The sequence below is a fragment of the Miniopterus schreibersii genome (genome assembly GCF_964146895.1).
Source record: "Miniopterus schreibersii genome assembly, chromosome: X".
NCBI classification, from domain to species: Eukaryota; Metazoa; Chordata; class Mammalia; order Chiroptera; family Miniopteridae; genus Miniopterus; species Miniopterus schreibersii.
This window is the reverse complement of record NC_138104.1, coordinates 47,952,132-47,978,827: the sequence shown is the minus strand read 5'-3', so window position 1 is coordinate 47,978,827 and position 26,696 is coordinate 47,952,132. Positions and strand designations below refer to the sequence as shown.

General features: G+C 36.1%; 1 protein-coding gene across 2 annotated transcripts in view; it reads right to left on the bottom strand.

Annotated features, from left to right (window-relative positions):
• BRWD3 (bromodomain and WD repeat domain containing 3) overlaps positions 1 to 26,696 on the bottom strand; it is a 130,018-nt gene that overhangs the window by 78,416 nt on the left and 24,906 nt on the right. For both annotated transcript variants that reach the window (XM_081124964.1, XM_081124965.1), the window contains exons 7-8: positions 5,195 to 5,355; positions 3,679 to 3,900 (exon numbers count right to left, since the gene is read on the bottom strand). In XM_081124964.1, coding sequence (XP_080981090.1) covers positions 3,679 to 3,900; positions 5,195 to 5,355 — 383 coding nt within the window. The remainder of the gene's footprint in view (positions 1 to 3,678; positions 3,901 to 5,194; positions 5,356 to 26,696) is intronic.

Below are 26,696 nucleotides of genomic sequence, written 5' to 3'. Positions count from 1 at the left end.
ACACAAATAATCCAATTAAAAATGGGGAAAGGGCCTAAGTAGACACTTCTCCAAAGAGGACATACAGACGGCCGAAAGATGTATGTAAAAGTGCTCAAAGTCACCAATCATCAGAGTGATGCAAACTAAAATGACAATGAGGTATGACCTCACACCTGTCAGAATGGCTACTATCAACAAATCATCAAATGACAAGTGTTAGTGAGGATGTGGAAAAAAGGGAACCCTAATATACTGCTGGTGGTAATGCAGACTGGTGCAGCCACTATGGAAAACAGTTATGGAGTTTCCTCAAAAAATTAAAAATGGAATTTGACCCAGTGATCCCACTTCAAGGAATATATCCCAAGAAACCTGAAACCCCAGGCACAAAAATATATGCACCCCTATGTTCATAGCAATGCAATTTAAAATAGCTAAGATCTGAAAACAGCCCACCTGCACATCAGTAGATAAGTAGATAAAAAAGCTGTGGCACATTTACACCATGGAATACTATACAGCTATAAAAAAAGAAGGATCTCTTACCCTTTGGGACAGCATGGATGGACCTGGAAAGTATTAATGCTAAGTGAAGTAAGCCAGTCAGAGAAAGACAAGTATCATATGATTTCACTCATATGTATAATCTAATGAACAAAATAAATTAATGAACAAAATAGTTCCAGAGACACAGAAGCATGAAACATATTAACGAATCTCAGAGGGAATGCAGCAGTTGGGGGGGGTGATTAACCAAAGAACTTATATGCATATGCTTAACCCATGGACACAGACAATAGTGTCATGAAGGCCTGGGGGGGGCGGATGTGGGGTGGAGGGGGACAATGGAGAATAAAAAGGGGACATCTGTAATACTTTCAGTAATAAAGATAAATTTAAAAAACAAAAAAAAAGAAAGAAAGAAAGAAAAAAGAATCCAAAAAATGAGGATAGTGTAAGAAGCCTCTGGTACAACTTCAGGCATACCAACATTCCCATCATGACGCTGCCTGAAGAGAGAGAACAAGAAACTGAAAATCTATTTGACAAAATAATGACAAAAGAACTTCCCTAACCTGTTGAAGGAAATAGATATATAAGTCTAGGAATCTCAGAGTCCCGAACAAGATGAACCCAAAGAGGCCCATAATAAGACATATCATAATTAAAATTCAAAAGTTAAAAGAAAAGGAAATAATCTTAGAAACAGCACTAGCAGGAACTGGCAAGAAATATTCAAAGTGATGAAAAGCAAGAACCTACAACCGAATTTCACTACCCACCAAAGCTATCATTTTAGAATGGAAGGACATATCAAGAGCTCCTTAGATAACAAATAGCTAAAGGAGTTCATCACCACCAAACCAGTATTAATGAAATTTTAAAAGGTCTTTGTTAAGAGGAAAATAAAAAGACCAAAAATCTAAACAATTAAATGGCAATAAATACATATCTATCTATAATTGAATCTAAAAAACAAAATAAACAAGCAGAACAGAAAGAGACTCATAGATACAGAGGACATTTTGACAGTTGCCAGATGGGAGGGGGTTGAGTGGATGGATGAAAAAGGTGAAGGGATTAAGCAGTATAAATTGGTAGTTTCATAATATTCAGGGGGATGTAAAGTATACCATAGGGAATGTAGTGAATAATATTTTAATAACTATGTATGGTGTCAGATGGGTATGAGATTTAGCGGGATGATCAGTTAGTAAGTTATACAATGTCTAATCACTGGGGTGTACACCTGAAACTAATATAATATTGTGTGTAAACTATAATTGAAAAATGAAAAATGATTTTAAAAACAGACTTTCTTTGGCTTTAACTCTGAGTTTGGAAGCTATTGAGGGTTCTGAGCAGCAGTGACATGATTTAACTTCCATTTTAAAATCACTCCGTTATTCGGAGGCTAAATTATGGTAATAGAGAGGGAAGAGAAGTAAGAATATGAGAAGTCTCTGGTGAGATGATTGAAATAGGGTAGTATGATGGAGGTTATGAGAATTTGTCAGATTCTAGATATATTCTGAGGGTAGAGCCAACATAATTTGCTAACAAGTTAGACATGGGATATAAGGGAAAGAAAATGGTCTGGGATGACTACTCTGAGCAATAGGGAGGATTAAACTGCCATTTGTTTAGATGTGGAAAGCTTTGGTAGGGTCATATCTGAGAAAGGGAGACAGGATTTCAATTTTAAATTTGTTGGCTTTGAGATGCGCAATAGATATTCATGGGATTATGCAGAGTAGCTGAATATACAAGTATGGAGCTAAACAATAGGTCCCAAGATGGAAATATAAGTTTTGAAAGTCATCAGTGTACAGATGAAATTCAAAGCCATGAGACTTGATGCAATCACCAAGGAAGAAATGTGACATAGAAGAGGTCCAATGGATCTCTAGGGCAATCCCACATGTAAACAAAATGATGTAGAAAGAGCAATTGAAACTATGAAGGAATCAAACAGTATCATAAACATTTTTCTGTATAAATAGTCATTTAAAAAAATATATATCCTTATTGATTTCAGAGAGAGGAAAGGAGAGGGAGAGAGAGATAGAAACAGCAATGATGAGAGAGTCATTGATTGAGCCCGCAACCCGGGCATGTGCCCTGACCGGGAATTGAACCCCGATCGCCTGGATTCTAGGTCCACGCTCAACCGCTAAACCATGCCTGGCCGGGCTAAATAGTCATTTTTATGCTGTATGAGAGTACCTCCAAATTCCAGAAATAACAGTCAGATATAATGGTGGGAACAAAAGTACCTGGTAATCTCTCAAAATAAAATCCATGAAATAATTTCAACTGATCAAAAATTTGACGTGAACGTTTTTCAGATTCAACATGCTACATTGAATCCAATCCTTGCTAGCTCCTCATAAACAAGCAATATATTATTTAAATAACACACGCACACACAAAATGACAGGCATACTTATTAGCAACTAAAGAACAAAGTAAATGGGAGTAATTATCTCATCTACAAAAGTGGTCTCCTTGACCAAAGTATAAAAGACCTTTTCGAAGGATTCCTCCATTTTGCTCTCCACACAAAGAAGAGGACAAAAGTTCAGCTTAGTTTGATTAAATAAAAATTATTTTGGGAATATCTAGGACTTCCACTACTAACATCTGGTAAAAACATTATATGACCAAGCATTTAAAAGAAGTCAATGTACTGTATATGAAATATCAAGTTGGAACTAAGAATAAAATTTTTCCTAATATGAAAACTCTCCTTCTCTCCCTCGCTCTCATGCGCTCTCTCTCTCTTTCTCTCTCTCTCAATCTGACTGAAAAGCATCTTGGATTAAATGTTAACACAAAGTATGCCAACATTCAAGTTAGAACCTGTTTATATCCTGACTAACAGGTATTAGTGTTGCTCCTCAAAGCATTTACAAGCTTCTCCCTTCTTTATAAATATGAGTGAGACAAATAAGATGTCTCACACTATATTTGAAAAACCTTTTTAGTTCCCTTTTTACTTATTTCTAAAGGGAATGGATTTATATAAAACAGGAACTTTAAAAAATACCTGTGCAGGGTAAGAACAAAGCCATTAAGAGATCAACATTTTTCTGTTGGCTATTCTTTATAATATTATCAACACAGAGTAACAAAAACAAGAGAATTCTCATCCTTATTACATTATGTTAGAGGTTATCTTTTCATTTTTCTCACCTGTATGGAAGTAATAGAAGCTGAATGTCCCTGAAGGACTGCTACTGGTGCACAAGTTCGAAGACACCACACTCTTACAACCTTATCACAGCTGCCTGCAGCAATAAGAGTGTTTTCATAGTTAACCGCCATGTCAGATATTTCAGCAGAGTGCCCTCGAAGTGTAGCAAGGAGGCGTCCATCATCTGTTGCCCAAATTTTCACCAAACAGTCATCTGAACCCTATCGTAACATGAAAGGACAGAAGATTTACAATGAAGCAGAAATTTCCCCTTCCCCAAAAACCCAGAGACAAAGGGAAAACTTTATTAAGTTACTTCTAAGCCTTTACTTTTTAGTCTCTTCTCTCCATGTAATATGGATCCAGTAGCAAATATAAATGAAGTTCAAATGATAGCACTGACAAAGCATTGTCCAAACTGACAATGGTATTTGTGAAGAGCTCCTCAAAACTGTGAAACCCGACAACTCACAATAATTTTAGCTTACTTTTAAGTGATTTAGCATTAAGTAACTATGCCATTCTTTCTTTCCTTAGGCCTGACAGTCTTTTTTCCTTAATTTCTTGAATATATTTTTTACAAATATTAAAAAATTTAACCTAAAGTCTACATGCATTTCTCAGTAAACATGTGGCCTTTTCTTGATAATCTCTGGTGAAAATATTTTTAACTTCCTATTGAGAATTTCTAAAAGCTTTAAAAATAGTAAAAAGCAATTATACTTCATTATGGAAAATAAGTTATTTAATAATTATCTGTTTATAGCAAGATGGCAATCATCATCCTCATTGTGATCATTAATAAACAAATACTTATGTGATGCATTTGGAGTCATGAAAATGTCAATGGAAGAGTCTGTAATGAACTCCAAGGAGTTATAACTTCTCAAAATACAAACCACTTCCTTAGTTGTTGCGTAGAAATTTAAAAAGAAAAATTGGGCCATTACCTACACTTTTATGTTAACTTAGTACTAAAGTAATGAGACTAATAAGCCTTTTATTGGAAATAACAGTATGCTACAATTTTGTACTCAAAATCACACAACATAATCTGGTTAATGAAAACCCAATTTTAAAAATAACTAGTACAACTGTAATCTTCATTACTGTGTAGTGCAGTTCAACTATTCAACCATACGGATGATGTAATCATTAATTAAGCAGAACTGGCACCAATTACACCAAGTGACAAATGGAAATTGCGTATTAATAAATGTTTGCTAAAATGTAAATGAAATTGGGTAGATAAAACTTGTTTCACATAAATTAACCACCTCTAGACTATACAGCCTTCTGAAAATTTATTAGATTTCCCTAAAGATAGAGAACATTATAGTTCACACTCATTTACTTATATAGAATGAGAAAAGATTTTCAATTTCCATTCATCTTTCCTTACATTCATGTGGCTTAAAGGATAAACTGCAAAAAAGCATAATTCAATGCCATGAGGCCTAGCTTCAATTGTTGTTAATCTTTAATATGGTACAGTATTACAAAATTTAAACTCACTGTAAAAATTCTTCTCCCACTTCGGTCAAATGCTACACAGTAGACAGATGACAAGTGCCCCAGAATTCTCTTATGCATCTTAATGTGCTGGTAAGCAGATGAAGGGAAAATATGGCTGAAGCGACTGCATCCTGTTAATTGCCTGGCAGAGGTGATATTCACTGGAAAACATAAAATAGGAGATTCACTTCTTAAAACCTAAAAGTGAAACCTACTTTATGAAGTTAAGTCATAAATATTAAGATGAGATAAAACAGGGTACACATACCACAGCAGTTCTTGTGAGAAGTCTAAATTTCATTATATATTTCATGATTTTATGAACTCAAGTTCACTACCACAAAGCATTAAGAACACTTTTTTTGGAACACTCTTATTTTTATTGTTTTAAATTTATCTGTACTGTTGAAAGTATTACAGATGTTCCCTTTCCCCTCCGAAATGATGCCCTCCAACCCCCCCAGGCCTTCTCCACACTATTGTCTGTGTCTGTGGATTATGCATATAAGTTCTTTGATTAACCTCCACCCCCCCCCCCCCCCCCCCCCGCACACTCTTCTTTTAAATCCCACAAGTCTGACTTTCTGTTTGCCTTACTATGGTTTCTCAAGTACATTCCCATTTTTTCTTTCATGGTACACAACAGCCAAGGAGACTGTCACTTTAAATGTATAGGTAAATCTTACTATAACACGAAGGAATTTTAGAATTAAAACTATATTTGGTTAAGTATATCTTAAAATTTCTATAGAGAATTTTTCCTGTCCTCACACCCATCCACCCCATCTACAGCTGTACCTAAAAATTCAACAGTAATATAAGAGGATTTATATAGTGAAAAGAGAAAGGCAGCTATGACACCACATAGGTTCTCGGTAACAAACAATTCTTTCTAGGCTTGTTTATAGGTTTTTGCCCTTTTGGTTTCTGAAACTGTAGGGTCTCTTTCTAGTTAACCAATGAATTCTGAGGCTTCATATCCTATGAGGTTATCTTAGATCCTGTCTCCATTTTGTTTATTTGTTTTTTGCCTTGTAGTTAATTTTCTTAAAAAGGAGCCAGAATAAAACAGAAGTCTGCACAATTCTCTTTCAAATACCACCTGTATTCTTTTCATTTCCCTCAAATGTCTTGATCCCCATATAAGGATTTACAAGCACTCACTTGTTCTGATTCCTCTAGTCTTCCTTTATTAACTGAAAACATTTAATATCCCACATATTATATTTTAATCAAAACATAAGATCCTATATGACATTCTAACATAGTGCACAAATAATATAGTACAAATGAGAATAGCTTTCATGTTGAAGCAAGACAAAATTAAGGCAAAAATTGAGTTGTAGCTGGATTAGTACAATCAGAACCATGCCACAATAAAAAAATATGAAACCTTTCAATGTCTCAATCTTAAGAGCAATGAAGTCTTTTTTCAGGCAAAGGTAGATCCATTGGCCATTTTAAACTGACAAAATGACAAAAAAAAAAAAGAATGATGAATAGCAAAATCAACAAACTTTGAATGTAAATCATAAGAAATGGATATCTGAGTATTTATGTAACATTAAGAGATGCTGAGTAAATAATGGTAGAAAATCCATAAGCTCAGTACCAGGTAAGGGGACTGCTTTATGACAGCTGTTCCCCATCCCAAGTTCTAGAATTTTGAACAATTCTAAATTGGGAAGAGCGTGCACCATAACTTTGGGACTTTAGTAATCTTCCTTCTTTAATCAAACATTTCTTAGTGCTTTGAGTTCCTTGAAACAATCAACCATTAATGACTTCTGCTTTGCTTTTTTCTATACATACTCTGCAAGTAGATAGGGGAAAAGATGTGTTTCTTTAAGGCAGGGTTTCTCAACCTCAGAACTACTGGCATCTTGGGCCTGATGATTCTTCATGATCAAAGACTATTTCTATATTTTGGAGTGTTCAGCAGCATCCCTGGCCTCTACCCACTAGTTGCTAGTTAACATCTCCACACACACACACACCAAGTTGTGACAAAGCAAATATATCTCAGACATCACCAAACAATTCTTAGGGAGTAGAGGAAACCGTCTCTGGTCGAAAACCAGTGCTTAAAGTATAAAAATAAAAATAACTTCAACAGAAATAAAAAAATAAAAAAATCAACTTTGAGAAGTGGAGCAGAAACAGAAAAAGAAAGAACCAGTGAAAAAGAGGAGAGGTAAATACCTACCAGAAATCCAGTCATTCATCCAATACCAGAGTTTCTAAATAGCCAAAGGAACACAATCATATAAACAAAATATACTAGACCCCATTAAGAGTTAATATCTCAGGCCCAAACTGTTAATTCAGGAACAGTTACTAAAAATTTTATGTATCTTTATACTATATAAAAATTAGATTTCAGTTTGTTCATTAAATTCCACATATGAGTGAAATCATATGTTATTCTCTGACTGGCTTATTTCACTTAGCATTGGTATAGGGGTATGAATGGTGATGGAAAAAAATAATAAAATAAATAAAATTTAAAAAATTTAAAAAATAAAATAATAAAATAGAGAAAAAATTATATTTCACTTTTTAAGACTTTAATAGAGAAAACTAATAATTGCTTCAAAAGAAAAAAATTAAAAACATTTACAAAAGCTATGACAAGGTCTTAATATTTAAAACACATATAAAACTAACCATCAATAAGAACACCCTCAAGATCTAATAAATTAGTGGATTAAGGAAATTAACAAATAAGTCTCAATATAGGAAATACAAATCATAAACTGAGTCACTAAAAACATTCAATATTTTTTAAAAATATTTTTTATTGATTTTTGAGAGAGGAAGGGAGAGGGAAAAACATTAATGTGCGAGCAAACATCAATCTTGTGCCCCCTGCATGCCCCCTACCATGGTTTGAGCCTGTAACCCAGGCATGTGCCCTGAGAATTGAACCAGCAACCTTTCAGTGCACAGGATGATGCCCAACCAACTTAGTCACACTGACCATTCAATTTTTTGCCAAGTATCAAAAGAAATTTAAATGAAAGCAAAAGGATAAAATTTTAAAATGAATAAATTAGCATTTAAAAATTCTAAAACTTAATGCCAGCAATTATTTCTTGAAACTGGTGTACACCTACATTTCTAGATGCACTAGAAAGTGCTATGATCCATATGGAAAATAATTTTGGCAATAGACTTCAAGGTTCATGAAAATATGCATACCCATTGTCTGACTCCTAGGAATCTCTCCTAGGGACATATACAAAATGTTTAACAAGACTTACATGTACAAAATGTTTAACAAAGTGCTATTTATAATTAAAACCAAAGTCAACAACAGGGGAATGGTTAATTAAATTATAGAATATATAATGGACTACTCTGTAGAAATTATTAATTAAAATATAAAAACAAGAGCAGTGTAGAAAAATTAGGAACTGCAAAGCAAAAAAGTTAAATACAAACTTGTAAGTATGCTTTGATATAAATTATGTAAAAATATGCATACATACATGAATAAAGACTAGAACAAAATGAGAAATGAAACCAACTTTTGTGATAAAAGTATAGGTAGAATTTTAAAATTTCACTTAATGTCCAACAATACATTTTTTATCTTAAACACATTTTTTTAAAAATTTATCTTTATTGTTGAAATTATTACAGATGTCCCCCTTTTTAACCCATTGACCCTTCTACCCTGCACCCACCCCCTGCCCCAGGCCTTCACCACACTACTGTCTGTGTCCATGGGTTGCGCATATACGTGCATAAGTTCTTTGATTAATCATGCTTTTTTAATGTTCTTCTTGGTCATCACTAACAGCTATTCAAAAAAATCTTAATATAAGGTATGTTGCATATTTGACAGCATCATCATTGAATATTCCGTCTTTCTCATCTCAGCAATTTTTTGTTTATTCATCCAGCACCTGAGATGATAATACATTTTTCTTAGTCATTTGGTAATGTCTACAGGCCTTAGGCTCTATACCCTAAGGAGTTTGTCAACACTGTCTTTTCCAAGTATTCTCCATTTAGACACTATTTTTCAGTACTGCTGTTTCTTGCTTTTCTTATAAATCTACAGAGTACTTTATCAGGAACATTTTCCTCAGCTGTTAATGACTGATAACTGACTATAAATATGCATATATGCACAACCCAAGGACATGGACAATAGTGGGGAGAGGGACTGAGGAGGGGGATGGGAAGGGGTGGAACGGGTCACTGGGGAGAAAAAGGGACATCTGTAATATTTTAAAAATAAAATTTAAAAATAAAAATAAATTTAAAAAAAAGATACAATTAAAAAGAGTTTACTTTTTACCAACCCTTTGAGTATTTTACTAGAAAAAAGTAGATCTTGTTTTTCTAGCATAAATATTATATAGCTCCCGTTGGGGAGGGAGATGCTCAAATCATTATTCCTTTTCTCAAAAGTAACAATAAAATAAAGGGAACCACAACTATCATTGTGCTGTATCTGAATGTCCCTATCAAATGTACTATTTGATTGACTTGTTCCTTCTATTATAGGCATAATTCAAGTTTAGAGATAAGCAATTTACCTTTCACTCTAACAAAGTAGAATGAAGTATTAATGAGAAACAACAAAAGTCCCATAATCCTATGCTGATATATCCACTAGAATGTCATTATTGCATTGCAACTAGTAAGCCTTCTAAAATCTAGAGTGCTTAAAAGGTATGTGATAAGTTTTAGTATATATACTTAATTGCCTTGATTAATTATATACTTAAGTATTTAAAAAACACTAACGGGTAAGTAATGTTATCTCAGCCTCATTTACTAAGGAATTTAGCCCCATAAAGTCACAAAAAGTGAAACAGCAATACAACTTTAAAAACACCAGTTAAAACAGGGCAACCAAGCAACATAATTTTAGTCACAACAAAATGCCTGCTTCTCCATCCACTGTGGTTAAGGATTTAGCAACCTTTGAAGAACAGTTATGACACCTTTCTCTCTGGGAAGCTGATATGGTCTGATTCCAATAATCAACTATAGAGCATTTTCTCTTGAATAGTGATATGAACATGCGAATTTTGTCTTAAAATATTTTAAGAACTTTCCTTTTGAGACAAACACCTTTGAAGTCACAATACACTTCTTTACTTTTAGTAATGTTAACAAATTCAAACGGTAGACAAATTAATGCAATGTATATAAGTAGTGTGATTAGACACTGGGAATACAGCTTATAAACAAGTCAAACAAGATCTCTATCTTCATGAAAAGTACATTCCAGAGGGTAAAGCTTTCATCACTTACCCAATTTCAAGAATGAATAAGATACTTTAATGGGGAAAATGATCTACAGAAATATATACAGCTCTTATAATACAGTTTTTCTAATAAGCTTTGCAGATGATCCTGATACTGTGCCAAGTTTGAGAACTACTGATTCTAGTCCAACCTTCCTTCTTCCCAAATTATCCTTTCTATAACTTATCTGGCAAAAGGCCATTCAGCCTCTTCCTAAACATTTCTAGTAAAGAGAAGATTATTTTTTCTCAAAAATGGCCAATTCATATGCTGAGCTACTCTAATTTTGAGTAGACACTACCCTTAACTGGGCTAAATCTCTCTCCCTGTAACTTCCAGTCATACAGATTCTGCCTTGGGAGCTACACTAAAAAACAAACAAACAAATGACTTTGTTATATGGTAACCCACAAAATACTTAAAGATAGCTATCATTTGTGCCATAAGTCTTCTCTCAATGTGTGAGGTCCCCTTTAAATTACCCACAGTCGTAATTTACAAACACTTCCTTTTCCTATCATCCTCTACAAAAAAAATACCCTTTCACCATAAACACTAGTGATTGCTTTTTTTCTGTAAAGTTGTTAGCTCATCGATGTCTGAGCCTCTTAAAATAACAAGAATTGAGCCCTGGCCAGTGTTGCTCAGTAGTTAAGAGTGTCGGCATGCACACCACAACTGCTGACCAGGGGAATGATTGCCGATCAGGGGAACCTGCCTGGATTGCAGGCTCGATCCCCAGCCCTGGTCAGGGTGCATGCAGGAGGCAGCCAGTCGATGTGTCTCTCTCACATCAATGTCTCTCTCTCTCTCTCTCTCTTTCTCTCTCTCTCTCTCCTCTCTCCTCTCTCCTCTCTCTCTCTCTTCCTCCTCCTCCTCCCCCCCCCAACTCTCTCTGAAAATCAATGGAAAAATATCCTCAGGTGAGGATTAACAGAAGAAAAAAAAAGAATTGGAAAAATATTCCAATGGTCTGATAAGAACAGAGTATAGTGAATTATTTCTAACTACATTTTAGCAATGCAATTTAAGATTGCACAGAATACATTAGTTTTCTAAAACAGCTGCCTTGTATTATCCATTATATTATCTATTTAAAAGGAAATAAAGTTTTAGTTGGCATTATTTCTTTGTAAACATATCCAAGTTCCCAGTGGCCACCTCTTTCTTTTCTAAGAATACAGAAACCACCTGTTCAATAAACCTGTCTAAACTTCTGCCTGGGGTTAAAACTAAGTTCACCACTCTATACTTTCTAGTATCTATTCTTTGTTCCCTTTTGTATAACTTGTCCATTGGATCATTTCCACTTCTCCTGTCCACTCTGATTTCAAAAAAATACCTGCCAGTGCGAACTATTTCAGTATACCAGGGTTTTCTTTTCCTTCACCATACTTACTCTACCCTTTACAGTTTAAAGATCATTCTCTTTGACAGAGAAGACTAAAGCAAAGAATGGTTAATCTCTAGTTCTCACCCTGTAGCTACGAATTTATACGATCAATTCCTATTCAGTAAATCTGTAGGTTCCTTCCCCATATGCTAATTAGAATTTTAAAGATGTTTCAGGGTATTACTGTATGGGTGGAACCACATGAAATTATTGATATTCGACGATTTTCCACATACAAAACTAGTAACTTTAAATTTATCAACATAATAGCTATAATTGGAATGGGGAGGGAATGGGGTTAATGGCAGGTATTTTTTTAAAATCAGAGTGGACAAGAGAAATGTAAATGACCCAATGGACAAGTATACAAAAGGGAACAAAGAACAGATCCTAGAAAGTATAGGTTTGGCAAATTTAGCTTTAATCCCAGGCATTAGTTTGATGTAGATATCCCGTTCTTTACCTCTCATTAGGAAACCACCATCCATACTGTCCACTCTGTAGTATAATCCTATATATATATTTCTCACTGCTTTTATCTTTACCCACTGTTATTCATATTATAACCACATTTTGGTCTATGGATTTCTAAATACATTTATATTAACATGCACCACTACTCTCTTCATGTTCCTATTAGTTGTTTACTTAGAACCAACTATAGCCACTCATCGCATTTTAAGCACTAAATTTCTAGTTCACCTTGCTGCATTATAGCTAATATTTATAAATATTCTGCCTAATCTTAATGTTTTCTCTCATGAATTACTGGTCATTCCCTCATTTATGGATTTTACCCTATGTTATAACTGCTATACCCTATGTTATAACTGCTATGTTATAACTGCTTTACCAGTATTTCTAATAAACAGTAAAATCAACTTATTTTCTTTAATTTCCTGTGCTTTGTCAACATCAATTAGAAGTGCTAAAGAACAATTAAGAATAACTGAATGGTCTTTGAAAAAAGGCACAGAAAAATGTCATAATTTGCCTTGGCTGGTGTGGCTGTTGGTTCAAGCATCATCCCATGCATTGAAGGGTTTCAGGTTCAATTCCCAGTCAGGGCACATCTCGAGGTTTCGGGTTTGATCCCTGATCCGGGAGTGGACAGGAGGCAACCAATCAATGTCTCTCTCTCTCCCTCTTCCTTCCTCTCTCTCGAGGATCAATGATAACATATCCTCAGGTAAGGATTTAAAAAAAAGTCATAATTTAAAGTGTATAATATTCTAATATATTGGATATTAACACACCATTACGCATACCTAAATTCTATTTTTCAAAATTACAATATGGGATACTCTAACCCGAATTAATAAAATGCAAATTAGACTGTGGCTTTGTTCATACACTCTTCAACAGCTTTGCCTTCCTCGCTCTATGAATTTATTATAAGGATGTACTTATTTTCACATGTTACTTCTTCCTTCATTGTCCTCTCCATTAGCGATCCATCCCATCATTTTATAGGAAAGAAACTACCAATAACCTGTTAAAATCCTAGTGTTAGAAAGAAGTTTCTATGTTAAAAGATTTTGTTGAGTATCGTACAAGATGTTCACTATCTTGACTTAAAAGCTTAGTACTAGGTCCTCAAATATAAAATGGTGATAAAACCTAAAAAAATATATAAGACTCAATAACAAGGACACAACAATAAATCCAAATCAAAGATTTATTACAGGGTTGTTGTACTAAGAAAACTATTAGTGCATCAGCTTATTTCTGCAATCGTTCAACACCAAACAGTTTGTTCTCCTAAATTCAGTTGATCATATCAAAAACCAAGGTCAGTAAGCAGCAAGAAATACAGGGATCACCACAAATGCATAACTTGTGTGAAAAATATGCCAAAGCACATTCCCTTCTATTTTCTTCATACATGAAAGATAGAACATTATTTGACCAAAAAATATCAGGAAGCCTATGCTGAAACAATTACATAACAGGTAGACAAAAATTGTAAAGTAGTAAAGAATTTAAAAATTGGGGAAAGTAGAAAACTGGTAAAAAGGTATTAAATATTTGTTATTTTATACTAAATTTAAGGTTTTATATTTTATATGCTTAATAAAGAAAAAAATGAATTAGATTTCTAAAGTATTTTAAGACTCCTAGTTTTAGCTAATATATTCAAAAGTGATTTCATTTTAGAATAAAAATGAGTATTTCTTATAGACTGATACTCCACATGATTTCTTGCTAGGACACAACCATCAATAGCAGAATCCAAATTTAATGTTTATTAGGGGAGTGACATCAGCATCATGGCTGATGAGTTCTTTTCCTTGGGCCTTTAATTAACAATTAAATGAACATTCTTAGCTCAACAAAAGTTCCTCTGCACATTATACCAGGACATCTGGGAGGTTTCTACCCATCTGTGCATCCAAAAGTGGGCAAATAGAACTTCAGTGGGGGCTGTGGATCCAAGGGATTGGGTGAGCCTGCCCCACTCCACACCCTGCCATGGTGGGGTGGAAGGGACCCTTGGAGAGTGCAAAACTAAGTAGATACACCCAGCCTGCCGGAGGGGAGAATCCGGCATGCCACAAGAATGAGAAACAGCTGAATTTAGACGCAGGCAAAAGGGAAGAACTCTTTAAGGTGGCACCACTCCCCAGGGGAACACTGTAAGGGGCTGGGTGTTTGGAAACTGCATCAGCACCCTCACCAGAGAGGAAATAGAAAGCAGCAACCTCTACCATGGGAGAGTAAAAATCAAAAGTGTTGAGTAACCGGGGAGTGGGGTGGGGTGGGGGGTCAATGGGGAAACAATGAGACATCTGCAATGCTTTCAACAATAAAGATACACTTAAAAAGTGTTAAATGACTGCCTGGCTGCCCCAACTGTGCAGGATGTGGCTGGAGGGGATTGTTTCTCTCAGGCAGCATCCCGATTTCTAAGGACAGACCTCTTCCACTGGGAAAGGGAGAGGAAAGGAAGCAGGCAGATAAAAATATCCAATGGCATTGAATGAAAACAGTTCCTGCTTTCTGCTTTGGAAATTCAGCAGGAGGTCCACCCATGGATCTCTGGGAGTTCCGCACTAGAGAATCTCCCTACTGGCCAGTGGGTACCCCCCAAAGCCCCCGGTGTTAAGCCCACCCCCCGTACTCTGCTACCAGTTCCTTGAGCACACTCCCAGAGCATCTGGGAGAGCCAGCTCCAGAAGGAGAAACCACACATGGGAAACTACACACTTGAGCTATTGTGCCACCTTTTGGAATACAAAAGAAAGGTTTCTAATAGACAGCCTATTGAATCATAAGGACCAAAGAAGACACAAAGCCTTAATAAAGGAAGTATCTGCTTCTTCAAATGCCTTCAAACACTATCAAAAATGAAGGAAATATGGTACCACAAAAAGAAAATGATAATTCTCCAGTAAATGAACTCAAAAGGCACAGAATACTGCAATCTAACTAATAAAGAACTCAAAATAGCCGTTATGAAGAAACTCAACAAGCTACAAAAAACTCAGGATGACAATTCATTGGACTCAGGAATAAAATTAATGAACAGAAATAATTCATTACAGAAGAGATACAAATTATAAGAAAGAACCAAACAACTTCTGTAGCTGAAAAATTTGATGAAGGAGATAGAAAAATGCACTAAAGAGCACTGGTAACAGGACAGAGCAGATGAAGAAAGAATATGTGACTTGGAGGTTAGGAATATAGAAATAATTCAATTAGAAAAGAAGAGAAAACTAAGAATTTAAAAGTGAAAGGACTCTATCAGAGCTATTAGATTTGATCAGAAAGGCAAATTTAAGAATAATTGGTACACCAGAAGGAAAAGAAGGGGAAAGGGGGATAGAGAGTTTATTTAAAGCCATAATAGTTGAGAACTCTCCAATCCCAGGAAAGCATTTGGACATACCAGTCCATAAAGCTAATAGAACACTTTATTATATCAATGCAAAAAGACCTTCTGCAAGACACAGTATAACAAAAATGGCAAAAATCAATGAAAAAGAAATAATCTTAAAGGCAGCAAGGAAAAAAAATTAACCTACAAAGAAACTCCATTAGGCTACCAACAGATTTCTCAGCAGAAACTCTTTATGGCAAGAGAGTGCAGAATGACATACAGAAAGTGTTGAAAGATAAAAGAAACTGCCAACAGGAATACTTTATTCATTACAATTATCCTTTAAATACAAGGGATAAGGCTTTCCCAGACAAACAAAAGCTGAGGGAGTTCACTATCACTAGATCTGCCTTGCAAGAAATACTGAAAGTTCTTCAAGCTGAATTCAAAAGATGTTAATAAGCTACATGAAAACATGGAAGTACACAAAACTGGTAAAGGTGAAAACAGACAGAATTAGAAAACTGTAATTCAATATTAGCAAGGTATTTTTACCTACATTGTACACATTCAATACAAACCCTATTAAAATTCCAATGGCAGCCCTGGCCGGTGTGTCTCAGTGGTTATAGCCTTGGCCCGTGGACGGAAGGGTCTTGGGTTCTATTCCCAGACAAGGGCACGTAACTGGGTTGCAGGTTTGATTGATCCCTGACCCCAGTGGGAGCACATGCGGGAGGCAACCAATCAATGTGTCTCTCTCACATCGACCTTCCTTCCTTCCTTCCTTCCTTCCTTCCTTCCTTCCTTCCTTCCTTCCTTCCTTTCCTTCCTTTCCTTCCTTTCCTTCCTTTCCTTCCTTCCTTCCTTCCTTCCTTCCTTCCTTCCTTCCTTCCTTCCTTCCTTCCTTCCTTCCTTCCTCCCTCCCTCCCTCCCTCCCTCCCTCCCTCCCTTCCTCCCTTCCTCCCTTCCTCCCTTCTCTCTCTCTCCCCCCTCATACACACTCCTTTCCACTCTCTCTAAAAATCAATTGGAAAAAATATCCTTGAGTAAGGATTAAAAAGAAAAACAAAAAACTTCCAATGGCATAATTCACAGAAATAGAAAAAACAATCCTAAATTTGTACAAAACCAGAAAAGACACCAAATAGCCAAAACAATCCTGAGAAAGAACAAAGCCTGACATACTTTCTGATTTTACACTATAAAGCTTTAATAGTAGAAATAGTATGATACTATATAAAAAGAGTTACATAGACCAAACAAAAGATATTGATGGATCTAAAGCTGTAAACTCTTCCCCCTTGTTTTTGTGGGTACCAAATTGTTATTTGATACCAAAGGGTAAACCATGGGGACATGCGTTTTGGTGGGGGCGGTGGGGACAAAAAACCTAATACATAGTAATCCTGTGGGAAAATCAAAGAGCTAGGCAAGTAGCTCAATAGGTGCTAGAAGAGTTGGCTCTGGCTTTACCAATTTCCCCTACTTTGACAAAATGACAGTAAAAAGGCAACATAGTATTGAGGAAAAAATGGCCTAGCATCTTTCTTATCTATAAAATCTATAAAACAGGCATACCACCACCTATCTTGACAATTAAGTGAAGTGAATTTTGTAGAACGTAAGGCACAGTAGGCTTAGTTCCTGTGAAACTTAGTTCCTACTCCTCTTCCCTTTCCTCTCTTCTCTGGGACCTCAGTGCTCTCAAATTCAAAAATGGATGGGGTGGGGGGAAGGGAAAAAAGTTTCATACTAAATTGGACTCTGATGGATAGTGATCTCTATGTTAAAGAAAAAGATTAAACATAAAAATATTACACACTTTGCTAATGGGAGTCGAAAAAAACTCCCTTGTTATATAAAACAACAACATTTATTTAACACATTTTTGTGCCAGGCACTATGCTAATCACTTCATATGTTTAACTTATTTAACCTTATGAAGTATTATTAATATCCCCTTTTTAGAGGCATGGGAACTGAGGCAGACAGGGGTTAAATAATTAATACAAGAACCCAAGCTAGTAAGTGGCAGAGCCAGTATTCAAGCCCAGGCAATCTAGCTTCAGAGGCTGCTCTCTTAACCAATATTCCTTAATAGCATTTCTCAAAATGAGAGAAAAATAAAAATTATTGAGTGTATTCACAATACACCAAGGTTGTGGTTCAATCCCTGATCAGGACACATATAAGAAGCAACCAATGAATGCATAAATAAGTGGAACAACAAATCGATGTTTCTTTCTCTCTCAAATCAATAAGTTAAAAACATTATAATTTGTCTCAATAGGCAAACTACATTCTAGTGACTATAACAGGTTTCACACCAATCCTTAAATTCTAGCCCAAACCAACTCAGAATATAATTAAATCTGCCAAATCACCCAATTCCAAAACTATAATGAAAAGAAAAACAAAATGAAATATGTTTAAAAAGAAATTAAAAACTCCTAGAAACTATAGGTGAGCTCAGCAAGGTCACAGGAAAAAACATCAACACACAAATTAATTGCATCTGTATACACTAACAATGAACATGCAGAAACTAATATTAAAAGCACAATATAAAAAAAAAAAAAAAGACCTCAATAAATGGAGACATACCATGTTCATGGATTAGAAGGCTTGACATAGTAAACATGTCAATTCTCCCAAATTGATATATAGGCTCAATGAAATTCCTTTCAAAAGGCTTTTGCAGACACTGACAAGCTTATTCTAAAATTTATATGAAAAGAACCTGGCCTTAGAATATTGAAAACAATCTTGACAAAGAATAGAGTGGAAGGGATTGTTCTTTCCAAAGTTAAGGCTTACTATGTAACTACAGTATTCAAAACAATGTGGTAAAGGTAAGGATATAAACACATAGATCAATTGAACAGAAGAGAGGACCAAGAGATAGATCTACATAAATATTTTAAACTAACGTTTGAAAAAAGTACAAATCAAATTCCATAGAGGAAGGATAGCCTTTTCAACAAATGCTGCTGAAGCAATTAGATATTCATAAGTAAAAAAATAATAAACCTCAAAAAATTAATAATGAACCTCTACCTATACAATTTAACTCAATATAGATCATAGAATTAAATGTAAAACATAAAACTAACAAGCTTTTAGGAAAAAAGAAGAAAATCTTTAGGATCTGGGGCTAGGCAAACAATTCTTCGCCTTAACAAAAAAGCATGACTCATAAAAGGGAAAAATGATATACTGCATGCTATCAAAATTAAAAACTTTTAGTCTGCTAAAGCCTATGTAAAGATTATGAAAAGACAAATCTCAGATGGGCAGAAAATATCTGCAAATGATATACCCAACAAAAGACTGGTATCTAGAATATATAAAGAACTCTTAAAGCTCAACAATAAAATTATCTAATTAGAAAATGGGTGAAACATGTGAACAGGCATTTCATCAAAGAGGATACACATATAGTAAATAAGCACACAAAAAGATGATCAACTTAAGTAGCCATTAGGGAAATGCAAATTAAAACCATAATGATATATCACACTACACACTATGGGAATAGCTAAAATAAAACACCATGAGAATATCAAATGCTGGTGAAGATGTGGAAAAACAATAATTTATACATTGCTACAGGGAATGTAAAAATGCTACAGCTACAGCCACTCTAGAAAACAGTTTGGCAGTTTCTTAAAAAACACACAAAACTAAACATGCAATTACCATACAACCCATCACTGTACTCTTGAGCTTTTATCCTAGAGAAATGAAAGCTTTGGTTCACTCACAAAGAGAGGAGGAGACAGGAGGAGATGGGGGGGGGCAGGAGGGGACAGGAGGGGAAAGGAGGGGAGGGGAAGAGAAAAGAAAGACAAAAACGAAAAAAACCTATCCACAAATGTTCATAGCAGCTTTATTTGTAATAATCAAAAGCTAGAATCAACACATGACCTCCAACTGATGAAAGGTCATACAAACTGTGGTATATCCATACCATGGAATACCATTCAGCAATAAAAGGGAATGAATATTGATATATGCAACAACTTAGATGAATGTCCAGTTCTAGTATATCATGCTAAATGAAAGAAAGTTATATACTGTATGATTCCATTTATATAACATTCTTGAGTACAGATTTGTGGCTGACAAGACTGTGGGGTAGGTCAGGCAGGAGGTAGGTGGGTGTGATTATAAAAGGGCAACATGAGAGAACCTTGTGATAAAACTCTATCTTAACTGTGGAGGTGGAAACACAAGTGATAAAATTGTATAGAACCTAGTAACCACATATTCACACTCAAGTGAATATAAGTAAAACAGAGAACAACTGATAAAACTATAGGCAATCTCCTGATTCTTACACTTAATCTAAACTTCTCTCAGTTTACCACACTGGAACCTCTGCTTATGCTATTCCTTTAGCTTTATGCCTACCTCTGCCATTTCAGCCTGTCAATATCCTTATCTTTGAACACATAGCCTAAAACCACCTTCTTTTCCATGAAATCTTTCATAATCACTTCAGCCAAAAATGAACTCTCCTGCTTGTCAAGGTCCTTTAGTTGTACATATCTATGATCTAAGATTATAAGCACTTTAAGGAAAGAGATTAATGTCTAATGCATCATGTGCTGACCTAACTTAGTCCTAGGGAGCAAAACACATTCAGGTATTTGTTTAATTAATCTAGCCCCATCGTTCCCAAAATATCCAACCATAATTCTTACTACTCCAGGGCATATATTTTCCACTTGAAATCAGACAAGCCTTCTTTTCTGTCCTATGCAGATATCGTCTCATCTGGAATGTTCCACCCTTCAACTTATAATCAATCCCTAAAAGTTCATCTCAAAGGTTATTTATTACTTAAAATCTTTCCTTGTTTCTCTTAATCAGTTTCATCTCTCTTTTCTGAATGTTGATTAAACTTTGTATTTCACATAAATCACTTAGTTTATGTCTGCTATAGATTAAAAGTTTGTGCTACCCCCAATTCATATGTTGAATGTAGTGGTATTAGGAGGTGGGGCTTTTGGGAAGTGACTAGGTTATGAGGGTAGAGCCCACTTGAATGGAATTAGTACCCTTATAAAAGAGGCCTGAGGAAACTCCCTTGCCCCTTCCTCCACGTGAGGTTACAGCGAGAAGAAACTACAAACCAGAAAGCAGGTCCTCACCAACACCAAATCTGCCAGGGTCTCGGACTTCTCAAGACCCCACAACTATGAGAAATAAATGTTTGTTGTTTATAATCCACCCAATCTATGGTATTTTTTAATAGCATCCAAAAACAACTGAGACACTTCACTATAACCATATTCCATCTATCCAAACCTCCCCAGTAAAAGAGTAAAAATCCTTGAGAGCAAGAATCCCTGAAGACTTGAAAAAGGCTTTGCATATATTTGATGTTCAAGTATTTAATGAATTAAAAATTATTTCTAGAAAGTTAAGTAATTTGGATTATTATTCAATCTTTCAAAACCATGGAGAATATAAATTCCATAAAATAAGTATGTTTTACAGTGAATATTGATCAAATCTGAAAAATTAATCAAATTTTCTTATGCTTTACAAGATATCACTTCTGACTCATCCCGACATTTTTTTCAATGATTTAATAAACTTTATTTTTTGGAACAGTTTCAGGTTCACAGAAAATCTGGGAAAAAGTAGAGTTCCAATATGTCCTCTGCTCCCCACAAACAGAGCCTCCCCCACTATTAGCACCCACAGTGCATTCGATACAGTTGCTGAACATAAACTGATATGTCATCATCACCCAAAGTCCACTCACGTTGTACATTCTATAGGTTTCCATAATAGTATCATATAGTTTCATTCCCCTAAAAAATCCTCTGTGCTCCTCCCTGCCTTTTTAAACCTTACCTTCTTAGTTTTATATTGTTTTTTTCCTACTCTGACTTACCCTTGATGAAATTCATTCAAATTCTATCTAGGGCTCTCTGTCTGTCTTCAAGCTATCCCTGCAATCTTACCTACCCACATATGAAATATTGCCAATCATTAACTTTTTACCTTTCACTCATACTCATCATCTGTCTACATCTATAATAATAATCTTCCCTCTGATTACTGTGTGCCTCTTCTAGTCTCTCTCCTCTCCAATTTATTTATCTTACACTTTGCAACCTGAGTTATCTTTTCAAAATAGTCTGATTATATAATTTTTCTATTCAAAAGTATCCAATGAGGAGACAACAAGATGGTGGCGTAGGTAACAGTGGTACCCACCGCCTCCCACAACCATATCAAAATTACAATCAAAATGCAGAACAACCATCATTCAGAATCTCCTGAAATCTAGTTGAACAGAAGTCCTACAACCAGGGAACTGAAGCAACGAGACCAGTAGGAGGGGCAGAGAAACAGGGCAGAATCTGGACTGAATCACAAAGATACAGCCCCAGTCCCACACCCAGGTGCAGCGATTGAAAACCGGGAGGAATACCTCAGTGGTGGAGGTTTCCTGGAGTAGAGAGGCCCCCCATCCCAGGGTTCCAGGGCCGGGAAGAGAAGTCCCTACAACTTCAGGCTGCAAAAACTAGCAGAGATCATGGCTGAGGGAGGCTGAGACTGCAGGAGTGCCAGGCAGTTCCTCTTAAAGGGCTGGCGCACGGACTTACTCAGATGCACTCCCTCTGAGCTCCAGCGCTAGGCAGCACCTTGAAAGGAACCTGGGACATTCAGGGAGGAACTAACTTGCCTGGAATCAGGACAAGAGATGGAGGGGAAGCTTTCTCCTAGACAGAAGAGCTGGCAGAGGCTACTGCCCCTTAAATGAGCCCTCCCCCTACAGAACCTGTAGGCAGGCGCCTTTTCTGAATCTCCATCAACCTGGGTAACACTTTTCACCCTGGTGAAAGTGATTCCTGGAGACCAGGCCCGTCCCTACTTGCAAGCTCATCCAGGCCATTTCTAGTGGCTTTTCTATGCAAGTGGCCTCTCTAGCCTCATGCTTAGGACTTTCCTAAAATCTCTCCAATAAGCAGCAGCTGGCCTCAGTGTGCCCCATGCCTCCTGATAAGTAGCACCAGGCTTGGCATTACCGACAGTCTGACTGGTTCATAACTTGACCACTCCTGGAGAGCTCCAACCCCAGCACAATTAGCAGCTATCACTAGATTGCTCATGCTGGGTGGCCCTGGGCAGGGAACAGGAAGAGGCTGACTTTGCACTTCCCGGGAGGTCCCAGAGACAGTGCACCCAGTGGTCAGCTTCAGACTACACCAGATTACAACCTTACCATATCCATGAGTGAAACACTCAAGAGGTGGACTCGGTGAACACCAAAGCTACAATGAAGTAACTACTGCTCCATAGGGGTGTCTCCAGCACAGCAGCTCGTTGGCTGGAGCTGCAGCTGGTCCTCACAACCAATGGGCCTGGGGGTCAATTCCTCCCAGTGATACCAATAGCAACCGAGGCTCAACTACAACAGGACAGTGCACACAGCCCACCTAGGGGAGCACCTGGAAGGCCCAGCTCAGGTGACTGGGGATACTGAGCCACTGGGCCCTACAGGGCACTTAATACACAAAGCGACTCTACCAATTCCAGTAGACATAGCAGCTCTACCTAATACACAGAAACAAACACCAGGAAGCAGCCAAAATGTGGAGGCAAAGAAACATGTCACAAAGGAAAGAATATAAGAAATTTACAGAAAAAGAACTAAATGAAATGGAGCCATGCAAGCTACTAGATACAGAGTTCAAAACAATAGTTATAAGATTGCTCAAGGAACTTAATGAGAATGCCAAGGATCTTAGTAAGACTTTTAAGGAAACTAGTGAGATCATCAATGACATAAAAAAGAACCAGTCAGAAATGAAGGCTACACGAACTGAAATGAAGAATAATTTACAGGAATCAACAGTACAGTAGAGGATGCTGAGAATCAAATCAGCAATTTGGAAGATGAGGAAGCAAAAAACACCCAACCAGAAGAGCAAAAAGAAAAAAGAATCCAGAAATATGAAGATAGTATAAGGAGTCTCTGGGAAAACTTCAAGTTTCTCAACATTCACATTATAGGGGTACCAGAAGAAGAAAGAGAGCAAGAAATTGAAAACCTATTTGAAACAATAATGACAGAAAACTTCCCCTACCTGGTGAAAGAAACAGACTTACAAGTCCAAAGAGCACAGAGAGTCCCAAACAAGAGGAACCCAAAGAGGCCCACAGCAAGACACATCATAATTAAAATGCCAAAGGTTAAAGACAAAGAGAGAATCTTAAAAGCAGCAAGAGAAAAGCAATTAGTTACCTACAAGGGAACCACCATATGACTGTCAGCTGATTTCTCAACAGAAACTTTGCAGGCCAGAAGGGAGTGGCAAGAATTATTCAAAGTGATGAAAAGCAAGAACCTACAGCCAAGATTATTCTACCCAGCAAAGCTATCATTTAGAACTGAAGGTCTGATAAAGAGCTTCAGAGATAAGAAAAAGCTAAAGGAATTCATCACCACCAAACCAGTATTACATGAAATGTTGAAGGGTCTTCTTTAAGAAGAAGCTGATGAGCAAAAGAAACTGACAAACAAAATAGACCCAGAGACATTAAAGCATTCAATGGACTGTCATGTCTCAGAGGGAAGAGGGAAGGGGGGGTGGGGGTGGAAAGAGATTAACAAAAGAAGTTATATGCATAACCCCTGGACACAGACAATAATGGGGTAGAGGCTGGGGAGGGAGTGGGAGGGAGGTGGAGGGGGTCAATGGGCGGGAAAAATGGGACACCTGAAATACTTTCAACAATAAGATAAATTTTTCAAAAAAAAATATCCAATGATTCATACTACACTCAGTAGTGTAGTATAGAACAGGTTTTGGCAAAATGAAGTTCATGGGACAAATTCAGCCCATTACATGTTTTTGTAAATACATTTTTACTAGAAAACAATCATGCTCATTTATTTACATATTACCTGTGGCATCTGTTTTTTATTGAGTTTATTGGGGGTGACATTGATTCACAAAACCATACAAGTTTCAAGTGTACAACTCAATAAAACATTATCTGCATCATGCGCCCATTGCTGGCTGCTTTCACACTACCACAGAGATGAGTAGTTGCACCAGAGATCAAATGACCCAGAAAGCAAAAAACTTCTGCTATCTAACTCTTTAGCTAAAAAAAATCCACTCTTAGCATGAAGGGTTCAGAATAATTGGTCCGGAACCTTCCTTTCCAGTCTTATATCCCACCATAAACTCTAGGCTTTTATTATAGCAAATAGGCAATTAATTCTCTTCTGAACAAAACGACTATTCATTTTTCAAGAGCCTGTACTTGATATAATTGGACCTCAAAGTATATTGAATAAATTGAGAGTATTTAACAATTCCTATCTTATTATCTCATGTCTTATTTAAAACGCACACAACAATGTAAAAACTATGATTCTAAACATAAATCAGAGGCTGGAAACTATTTGGGAAAGTAGTAGCAAAAATTAGTATTATAAATATCTCAGAGCACCTACAATGGTCAACAAGATGTTCCATTATGGCAAGTAGGAAATATATGTATTATTCACTTTGCTGAGAATTTTGTGGGAGGAGCACTGGATTTGAAGTCTAAGGACAAGTCTGAGACTTAAGGTTAGATATGCAACCACAATGGTTGCATGTGAGTTATATAATCTTTTCATGCAGATAACTCAAATACTAGATCTTTAATCTATGAGTCATTATTATCAGTATCTGTAACCCAATATCGTAATTACAAATTACATTTGTGTAATATTTTAAAGCTTATAAAGTAATTCCACAGACTTCTCACTTGAGTTCACAGTAATCCTGTGCGATCTGAAGGTAAGCATTTACTTCAATTTGTAAATGAGGAAATTAAGGCTCAAAGAAACTAAGTGTCTTGCCTAACATCACAGAGCCAATAAATGGCAGAGCATAGGTTGAATCTAGGTCTCCTGATTATAGTTCAATAGTCTTCCCACTTTTTGATGCTATTTAATGACATTACAGAAAATACAATATGCTATGAGCCTGAAATAGTAAATAATTTTAAAAACAAAAAATCTACATACATCCCTCAATCTTTCCTCTACTTGCAAGACACTGAATAAAGTCAGTAGGGACTCTGGGTTTTACTGCAAAGTTCACGAAGATTTAAAGAGTATTCTAAAATGGCCACATCGGAATTGTTAGACAACTAGTCTACTCCATTCATTCTCTATTTAAAGTGGGGAAAAAATCTGTTTATATTAAAAGTATTTTATTCTTTATGGAACTTTTGAACTGGTGTCAGAAAATGTTTCTAGGCTAAAACAAAACAGACTAAGAACATCCAGAAAAACCCTTAAATACAATTAATAACAAATTGCTGTATGTTAACCACATGCTTTTTAAAGACAACATGTTGAAAGAATCAAAACCCATCCAGGATTGAAATAGTGAATATCAGCCAGGACTGAAAAAGAAAAAGGCAGCCCTGCAATTAATCAGGCTGGGAGGACAGACAAGATAAAGTGGGCTCTAAAGTTAACAGGAAACATTGTTTTTTCCCAAGGTCATGCTGTAGTTGTAAAATATCATAACTACATTGTCTTTGAGTGATTACTGCTTTCTTACCAATAATGCCCCCAAACTTGCTTTGCTATTTTCATTTATTACTGAAAGGAGATACCCAATTCCTAAACTGCCTTACTTCATGCTAGCACCCATCCCCTAGTTAATCCCCACTACTGTCAATCTGCTTCAGAAGCAACCACCAATTCAGAACTAATCCTGGTTTCCTGCAAACCCTCCTCAGAATGCTTTAGTGGGAAACCAAACTTACATTGCTTTATCAAGAAGATGGGCATTAAAACAATATTTTTTCCTACTGCTGCATGAATAGAATGCTCTTGAATTAGCAGAAAGTATAATTCAGAAATATGAATTAGTGGAACTTAATCATAATCATTTGTCATACATGCTAACAATTATTTCTCTATTTCTAAACTGGATATCTTTCAATAAATAAGAAGTGGTCATTTAAAAAAAAAAAAA